At 53.2% G+C, this 9,123-nt stretch overlaps 2 protein-coding genes across 2 annotated transcripts; one reads left to right on the top strand and one right to left on the bottom strand.

Moving 5' to 3' along the window:
* Window positions 1-3,202: 3,202 nt before the first annotated feature.
* On the top strand, window positions 3,203-8,102 carry QC762_402210 (uncharacterized protein). The gene is made up of 3 exons (XM_062889671.1): window positions 3,203-3,690; window positions 3,748-6,539; window positions 6,734-8,102. The coding sequence occupies exons 1-2, from the start codon at window positions 3,390-3,392 to the stop codon at window positions 4,863-4,865; spliced, it is 1,419 nt and encodes a 472-aa protein (XP_062743197.1). The 5' UTR covers window positions 3,203-3,389; the 3' UTR covers window positions 4,866-6,539; window positions 6,734-8,102.
* QC762_402215 (uncharacterized protein) lies at window positions 5,605-6,843 on the bottom strand. Its single transcript, XM_062889672.1, has 3 exons — window positions 6,184-6,843; window positions 6,008-6,085; window positions 5,605-5,865 (listed from the first exon to the last, which is right to left on the bottom strand). Exons 1-3 carry the CDS (start codon window positions 6,394-6,396, stop codon window positions 5,857-5,859), a joined length of 300 nt encoding a protein of 99 aa, XP_062743198.1. The 5' UTR covers window positions 6,397-6,843; the 3' UTR covers window positions 5,605-5,856.
* Window positions 8,103-9,123: the final 1,021 nt, after the last annotated feature.

The following is a 9,123-nucleotide window of genomic DNA, read 5'->3' as shown; positions in this document are numbered from 1 at the left end:
CAGCTGTGCCAAAGAGAAAGCTGTCTCAGCAAGGTTCTTGGTTTTCTTGGTGCCCAAAAGCAGGGCAACCAAATCCGATATCCCACAGTTTTGCGGCAAATGCAAACCTCGAGTTCGGCGTCCGAGTCCAGGTCCCAAGGAGGGAAAGGGAGAAAAAAAACGAGGGAGGGGGGGGGGGGCTTGGTTGTGTCCGTCCTCGCTCGGGGATCACCACAGCACACAAACCACACAACCACCCACCTACCTACACTACCTACCTACCTTACCCTACCCCACCGAACATACATATCTCTCTTGCCCCTTGCAATGTAACAGCGGGTCTGTTCGCCGGTCAACTTCAGGGAGAGTCGACTCAGACTGAGTCGCATCCCAAAATAACGCAGAGAGTGGTACGGGTACGGAGCTAGATCTGCAACCCTTTTAGCGCATGTCCACGTGGATACACGGTGAGGGTTTGAAGTTGCACAGTTTGACTTGGTACAACGTCAGAGAAAATAAAAAATAAAAATACGGGCTCCGAATGAAATTGTCTGGTGTGCCTTTTTTGCTCTCCCTCCTTCTTTGTGTGTCTTGTGTGAGCTGGCCGAGGCCAAGCTCCGCTGTGCCCACGTTTGCCGTTCGCTAATGTATGCTGTTGGTTTTGTCGATGGGACGCAAATACAACGGATGTGTCCCAAAGGGGAACAAAGGGAACAAGGGAATAATAGGCAAATAACAAAATATGCATCTGTCGAGGTTTCGCCCCCACGGCCCTATTGTTTTGTCCAGTCCAGGTGTGGACAGTTCTTTGTGAACGTGGTGTCGGTGAGCTTCGTTTCTGGTAGGGCCAAGATCCAACGTGGACAACCAACGCTCGCTGTCAGCTAGTTCAGCCTGCCTTGCCTGGGCATATGCTAGCTTTCCCCGCTAGGTAAGCACTGGTAAGCTAGCTGCTGCGCACTAACAGCACTTCCAGGTTCCCCATAATCCTTTAGGCCCGAATTGTCATAGCAAAAACGGCCGGCAGTGTACGACAAATGGCGCCGACGTTGGCATCGGAGCGGCTGATGGCTTTTTTAGAAAAGAAAGCAAATACGATGAGAATGGGTGAGATGGGAGATTGCGCGCGCTCGGTTGTCGGTTAACGGTACGGCTCCCTGCGTGGAACGTCTGTGAGTCTCCCGTCCATGAGAGAAGAGTCGATGGGAGCTGGAGCTGTGTGTGTCTGTGTGTGTGTGACAGTATCGGGGGGGAGGCGCTTGGGCGCTTACCGGGGCTTTGTGCTCCCACAATAAGAATATTCCGGAACCTGGGCAAGGATCGGCACCTCAGTTGCCGGCCTGTCATCAAAAGCTGATCGGGGAGCAAGGGGTCAAGCTGATAGGCCACTCTCCCCCATATACGCGCTAACGCACGGCGAGATCGAAGCCCCACGGAGATCACTTCTTGTGGTGTGGTTGCCAAGTCCAAGGTTGCTCTGATTGTTGACATGGTGACTTGTTGGCGTTCCTGTCTTCCGTTTTCGAGTGACATTGCAGCTCCAGACGAGACGAGATGCAGCTTCTCTCCTGTACAGTACTCGCCGTATGTAACCCCGCCCGGCCAACGTCGAGCCTTGTCTGTGACTGTCAACCACTTGTTTCTCCACGCGGCCGTCGACTTCGTTCGTTGGAAGGAAAAGAAAAAGAAGAAAAAAATTTTCTCGTGTTGGCTTTGGGCGTCCTGCAAGATTTTCCCCAGGTCGGGACAAATTCCGAAATGCTCGAATCGAATTGGGCGAAGCGAATCGCCTTATTCTTTGCCAAGCTCCCTCGAGGTCAAAGAAAAACAGGTACGGATACGATACAAAGGTACATCCAACCATCCAACCTCACAGTCCAGTCTGGACAATTATGCAATGCAAGGACCGTCCATCACATCCCCAATATTTCCCCAACCTCGACTCACAAAGTCTCGCCCTGATGACCAGACCTCGACTGAGTCCTCGCCCATCGGCAAACCATCTGGTCTGGTTTTGGGCGTGGGTTGGATGGCGTTTTGGCGCCATGTCAGGTTGTCATGTCTGTGAGGGAACGCTGTGCTGGTACCACAGAGCTTGTCAGATCAAGTCTTGTCCGAGCACCTTACCGGAATCATCCCAGTACCACTTCCAATGACGTGATTGCCGTCAGCCGCAACGCTCAAGTGGGACAAGCCTGAGAGGGAGAGAGAAAAAAAAAGAAAAAAAAAAGAGAAGCAATACGGAGTATTCGCCAAGGATTCCGTCTTGCCCAACAGGGCAGGCGGGCGAGAATATCACCATCTACTGCGTGTACAGTTTTGTTTTCGGTGAACTGTGTCCAAGGCCGTCAGCGCCAACTCGCTTAGCTTGAGAAAAGTCGTAAGAGTTTTCTTTTATACGGATGTCACGGTTAGGTCAGCCAAGAAGCTACCCACCCGGCATGGAAGGCTCTGCCTAAGAAGAGCCTCTCTTCCACCTTCTGTTCCTGAATCCCGTCCTTTGATGCATTGTTTATTCTTTTCCACAGCGGGGCTCCGGCTTCTTCCATAGCAGTCAATAGCCTAAATGGCTCACAAAGGGCACAATCGCAGAGGGCAAAGCCACGCCGCACAGCACAGGCAGGTTGTGAGCTGTGCTGAAAGAAGCTTGCTGTTCCTGATGGTGTGCCTGTGTATCTCGAGTTCGAGTCCAGTCCAGTCCAGTCCAGTCCCATCCCGCACCGCATGGCAATCAGGGCATATTTGTCGGGTGCTCCCGGCCCTTGTGGAGCTGAGGAGCAAAAGACGTCAGCCCGAATTGGAAAGAATTCCGGCCATGGAGTTGCTCTCGTGAATAGGCTGAGTAGTTGATGTGATTGTCTCTTTCTGCGGAGCCCTGTGTTTTGTGTTCCGTCGTGTTGTGGCCAGTGAAACGAAACTGAGTGGGATGAAGTCGAGACCCCAAGGCGGTAAGCCCGACCCGGGCCTCAGGAACCTTCCACCCCCCTCCTGGGTCCCCCCCTGGACAGTTCTGGACAGTCTGGCAGAAGGTCTTGCCCATCCGGTTGCGGCCAATGCTTCCATTTGAACCATTGCCGCAGTGGTCGTGCATGGTGCCGTGGAAGTAGGGCTCCCGGAGTACCGGGACACATGGAGCAAAGCGAGGACTCCACTGCCCAGAATAGCACCTTGTTGCTGGCTGGCAGAGTCAGGCTGATAAAGCCGGCCTAATTTTTCCCTTTGCCGTGATTCATATGTCTCATCAGTGAGCTTTCTTCCGCAGTCACGGCAGCCCCGGTACCGTGTTTTTAAATACCAAGCCTGACATCCCTATTCTGTCCTTGCATGCTTCGTTAGCCCTATCAAGCCTCCCATATATACCATACACACACACACACACACACACACACACACAACCAGAAGCAGCAAGCATGTGGCCCGGGTACTCCATCGACAACCTACCTGTTCAACCTCCCAGCGGACTTGACGACATGGACAACGACCACTACGCAGACTCGGTGAGCTCTTCCTCGCCGTCGGACTCACCCGCCGCGAGCTCGCCGCTCACTAGTCCCGACTTGTCTGAGGATGGCTTCGACATTGATCGTACCCCATCACCACTTGGTGGTCGTGAACAAGAAGCTGGCAGCCCCAAGTTCACCCTCGTCATCGGGGGTCTTGGGTATATCGGATCACACACCGTGTTGGAGCTCCTAAGAGAGGGGCACAATGGTATTGTTCTCTCTCCCACCTTTTCTGCCGTCTCATGCTAACCGTGCCGTCTTGCAGTCATCATTGTCGACAACCTCAGCAACAGCTACCAGACCATCCTGGACAGCATCAAGACCTTGACGGCCAAGCACTGCAAGGCCAATGGCAGGAGGATGCCCTTGATCCACTTCCACCGTCTTGACTATCGCAGCCGATCGATGCGGTTCCTCATCGAGAGCTACACGGACCTTGTCATGTCGATCGACGGCAGCGGCAGGCAGCGCATGACGTACCAGTCCCGCATCGAGGGGGTGATCCACTTTGCGGCTTACAAGTCGGTCGAGGAGTCGATACGGCGGCCGTTGCAGTACTACCAGAACAACGTCTGCGGGCTCGTATCGCTGCTCCAGCAGCTCGACAAGTACAACATCCACAACTTTATCTTCAGCAGCTCGGCGACCGTGTATGGGTCCAAGGCCAACACGGGCGAGCCGCTGCGGGAGTCGGACCTGATCCACCACGCCGAGGAGCGGGTCGACGAGTCGACGGGCGAGCGCATCGTGACGCAGCCGTCGGCGGTGGGCCTGTCGTGCCCCTACGCGCGGACAAAGTACTTCAGCGAAGCTATTCTTGCAGATGTGGCGGCCGCGAACCCGGCCTGGCGCATCGTGGCACTGCGCTACTTCAACCCCGTTGGCTGCGACCCGTCGGGACTGCTGGGGGAGAACCCGCGGGGGGAGGCGACCAACCTGTACCCCGTGCTGACACAGGTGCTGACGGGGCAGAGGGAAAGGCTAAACGTATTCGGCACAGATTGGGCGACGCGGGACGGCACGGCGGTTCGAGACTACATTCACGTCCTGGACGTGGCGCGGGGCCACATCTCGGCGCTCGGGTGGAACGGCGATCGGGGGGGGACAGGGTTCCGCGCCTTCAATCTCGGGAGCGGCACGGGCACCACTGTGCTCGAAGCAGTCCGGAGCCTCGAGGCCGCATCGAAAAGGACTGTCTCACTGGACTGGGCCGGACGAAGACCAGGAGACGTTGGCGTCTGCGTGGCGTCTACCGAGCGAGCCAGCAAGGAGCTGGGGTGGTCACCGCGGGAGAGCGTCGCCCAGTGCGCATCAGATCTGTGGAACTTTGTCGAGAGGACCTTGGGGCTGCAGCAGCAGCAGCAGCAGTCAGTCAAGGTGTGATGTCCATCCCGTCCTGTCAGGCCAAAGCAAGCCAAGCCAAAGCCAAGCCAAGCGACTGATTCCCTTCGAGGATGTGGTTTCGTTTCGGGGTCGGGTGGATGTCGGTATTTTTTTTTTCCTTTCTTCGATGGGGTAATAATGCTAATGGGTAAAATTGGCGATTGATTGATTGATTGATTGATTTGATTGATCTGTTTGATGGAGGGTCGGTCGCGGTGGTCGTTTGACGTTGCGGTGTTTTGGAGTCCCGGACAAGGGTCGACAGCTGAGTGAGTGGGACGCGGCACACACATCTCTGCCCTCTGCCACCTGCCAGACCCAGGGCAACCTCAACTGACACACCTCACCTCACACACACCTGAAAAGGGCACAAACACACACACACACACACATACACTGTTTCATTTCATTTTCTGTCTAAACGAGGAAAGGGATTTGCATTGGGATTTCCTAGGTTTCCTAAAAATGGCTGCGACTGTCTTTTGTTTTCTTTTGTCATTTTTACAGTACATTAGGCTACGGAATAAGGATACACATTATACCTACTTAGCAAAGCAATAAAGGAAAATGAAATGCACAATGCAATTGTTCAACTCCCGTGCTCCCGTCCCATGTCTTTTCTACACTTATATACGACACCTTGGCGTTGTCTTGGACTCTCTTGCGTGTGGATCTCGCCCAGGGCTTGTCCCTTCTTGTCATTTTCTTGTCAAGAGCTTGTATTTTCTTCAAGAAATGTGCCCGGTAGTGTTGGGGAAGCTTATATTGGACCTTCCTGGTTGCGCGTCCCCCAAGAAATAGAGATTAATTGCTGTCAATTGCTACATGCGAACACGGCTGGCCTCGGCACAAACGGCACCGGGGAACACACTCTCCAACTTTTTTAACCAATTACATTTCTTCTGTTGAAATATTTTCCCCCTTCAACTTCTCTCCTCGACCCCTGCAGCCCTAGGCCGCTAGCTTCACATGCCAAGCGATCCTCCTGCATTCAACACTTCTGTTCAAGGCCATGATCGTCAGCAACTGTTCGATTTCTGCGCAGAATACTTTGGATAGATTGAGCGAACGAGACCCTGACGGAGGCACGCGACCGGCCACGTCAACACAACAAAGAAAGAAAGAAAGAAAAAAAATCTTACCTTAGCCGAGGGCTTTGGGCATCCTCTCTGCGATTTCAAGTAGCATCCCTCGAGGTGGGCTGCCTTGCACTCGCACAGCTATGGTAATATCAACATCGAGATAAGTCAGCATGGATACCATACTACGACTCTGACGCTGCCGGCAGAACAGTGTAGATGTAAGAGAGCAAACTCACGGACTTGCCCTGCAGAAACGTCGGACACCGGTCGGGCTCGCAAACACAAGCCAGACGAAAGTCATGCTTGGGGTGTTCGTGCTTGTTGTGCTTGCCTTTGCCCTTGGCAGCTCGCATCTCCAGCATGTTCACGTCGGCCGGTGAGCTCGAGTGAGCCAGCACCGTCGACGAGAAGGCAGCAGCAACTGTAACAGCAACCAATGAGAGCTTCATGCTGGGCAAGCGAGCGAATCAGGCCGAGGTAGCAGCAGCACTTGGGGCGATGAGATGAGATGGTGGTGTGGTTTTGGACGCGCAAATTCTGCTGCTCAAGAAATCTTGGCTATGAGGGTATCAATATATCCAAGCACATCAGAGTAAGCTCCCCAGTTCTAGCCCCGCCTTCGCCCTCAGCTCTGCTTTTTGACGTGGCGACTAGTTAACGCCGTGGACGGCGGTGGCTGCTCCCGCCCTACAACACCACCTTTTTTTTTTTGTTTTTTTTTTGTTTTTACTTTTCTGAGTTCTGACCCGAGCTTCTGCGCCAGAGGCGGCTGACGGAACAGTCCAGGCACGACGCCAGGCACAAGGCACAGAAGACATGTTCCCACTCTTCCGCTGCCGTGCTGCCCCTCCCATTTCTACTGGACTGAGACCGATTGACACATCACTGACGAGAACTTTTGAGTGTTTATGGCTGAGGTAAGACAAAGCTCAGCCTGGGAGCCCAAAGTTTCCGAGAATCAACCCATCACCTTGTGTAATCGAACGTCGGGCGTAGTACAGCGGAACTCCGTTTTCGATGGCACGTCAAAATGGAATCACGCCAACGTTTTCTTCTTGCGGCACATCCCACCCCCCCCCTCCTCCTTCCTGGTGTAAGGTAGCCCACCGCATCCACCCACCGACCCGAATATCCAACCCCCCCTGAAGCTCCCCCTGCCCCCTGTCCCCTGTCCCCTGTCCTGTCGCTTCCTCTCTCCCTGGTCCTCGGACCCTCCAACCACAGAAAGCAAAATCGTGGATGAACCGCGCGGCACCCCTCTCTTGCAATTAAAGGGGTGTGAATGAGCCAGGGGGTACAGAAGTGACCCGTCACATTTCCCTTGCATTTATCCAGGAACAGAGTTGTGGAGAAAAAACAATGAGGCGAACATGGGGGGCGCATTCGGCCGTGGGAACGGGAACTACGGCGATCTGATGGCCATCCAACCTCACCACCTCACCTCCACTCGCCGGCCTCCACCTCCGCACACCTTACCCCAAAATAAACCTCATGATCGACATGTCTCCAAATTCACCAACACACATGGCGCTATTGAAGCTCCAGCACTTCAGCCTTCCAGGTTTAAAGCAGGTTTACCCCCAGCTCATGCATTGCACCTCGTAAACCAAAAAGCCACTCGAATGCTTGTTCGCCCATCATAATCACCACCTCACCGAGTTTCCCGAAACCACCTCATGGGAACCTCGGCATCTCGACAGCCGGGCAGGCCAGGACCCGATGCCAATCGGTGGTGGTGACGTCTGCCCTATGGAGCAACTGTTGACCACGTCAACAAAAAATTGGTCATCACACAAAGATCTTTCCACTTGTAGCAAAATCCTTCGGGGAGAGTTCCCCACCTCTCACATCTCACTTTTTGTTTTCTTCAGTTGTCGTGATTCACGGAAACAGTTTTTTCTCGCTCTCAGGTCAGACCATTCACCTCGTCCAGTCATCATCAACGTCGAAAAGGGGCCCGTGATTACACAACCTTGAGGCCGGTAACAACAGCGTAACAGCAGGATTGGCTGAAAAAGGGCCGGTAACGAACAACGCATACACACACACACACACACAGCAGATGTGAAATACGAAGAGTAGATTGCATCCCACACCCCAGTCAGCCCTCTTGCAGAATGCATGCATACTTTATTGTACAGACCTCAGAGCTACATGATGTACGTAGGTACCTGTAGATGCAAGCTGGAAAGATGTGATGAGGAAAGCAGGCAACTCAGCTCCCAAAATTATCCGGTCACCAGACACAAAAGACATGTACGGAGAAGATCAATAGAGGCTTGGTTGCCGAAGTGCTCTCAGCTGCTTTACCTGGTACCGGGAGAGAAAGGTGACAACACATTCCCTAGGACCGGACTATTTACCCATCACACGCATGAGCCATGGCACCACCATCTTGAAGATGACCTCATTGCGTTCGAGCCTTATGTTTGCGTGTGCAAAGATGACGGCGGTGAACTTGGTGGTCGTCAATCCTCTGGAGTGTTCCAAAACAGAACACTTTCTACCTACCTAGCTACCTACTAGCAAGATACACAACCAATAGTCACCAAAAACACAAACACAGACACCACAATCCCGTCCCGAGAAACAGGTTCTTGTCCACTTCCATCCCCGCCGCATCGAGTTTGTGCGCGGGGTGCGTGTGCTGTGGGTGTGTTTTCGTCCTTGTTCAACCACACCACCAGACTAACACCGTAAAGGAAACACGCAATTCGAAAGCATGTGGTGGAATACAAACTTTGCATCACAGTATCACAAAACAAGGAACATACTGGGGGGTTGAGCTACAAGCCATCATCACCAACACGAAGTGCGCGGCCCCAGCTTGGATGGACCAGGTAAACTTCGCCTCCAAGCCCTCATCATGAAAACTTCTCTTTTTTTTTTTTTTTTTTTTTTTTTTTGGCTTGCCCAGCAGTGAGGAATTCTAGATCTCAATAATCCCTCACCAACACACACCAGCTGAAGTCAAAAGTGGCAGTACACTTTCCCCATCACCAATCATAGCATCTCCTGAGAAAAACGTGGCGCCCAATCGCGATTGATGGCCGTGCAAGGTCTAGAATCTCTGCGAAAGAACCTTACCTGGTAGTGAGGCGGCAAGGAATGGATTGATTGTAACTTTGCAGCAAAAAACCCCAGTTATCAAAAAACGTCAAGGTCTAGGCTTTGCT

The sequence above is a fragment of the Podospora pseudocomata genome, chromosome 4 (genome assembly GCF_035222375.1).
Source record: "Podospora pseudocomata strain CBS 415.72m chromosome 4, whole genome shotgun sequence".
In the NCBI taxonomy this organism is placed as follows: Eukaryota; Fungi; Ascomycota; class Sordariomycetes; order Sordariales; family Podosporaceae; genus Podospora; species Podospora pseudocomata.
This window is presented reverse-complemented; position numbering and strand designations above follow the sequence as displayed.

What these genes read in the sequence shown, in the direction of transcription:
- QC762_402210 (XM_062889671.1), top strand. Translation starts at nt 3,390, where the DNA reads ATGTGGCCCGGGTACTCCATCGACAACCTACCTGTTCAACCTCCCAGC. An exon ending in CCTAAGAGAGGGGCACAATG is followed by an intron (nt 3,691 to 3,747) that starts GTATTGTTCTCT and finishes GCCGTCTTGCAG; the next exon opens with TCATCATTGTCGACAACCTC.
- QC762_402215 (XM_062889672.1), bottom strand. Translation starts at nt 6,396, where the DNA reads ATGAAGCTCTCATTGGTTGCTGTTACAGTTGCTGCTGCCTTCTCGTCG. An exon ending in CGTTTCTGCAGGGCAAGTCC is followed by an intron (nt 6,086 to 6,183) that starts GTGAGTTTGCTC and finishes ATATTACCATAG; the next exon opens with CTGTGCGAGTGCAAGGCAGC.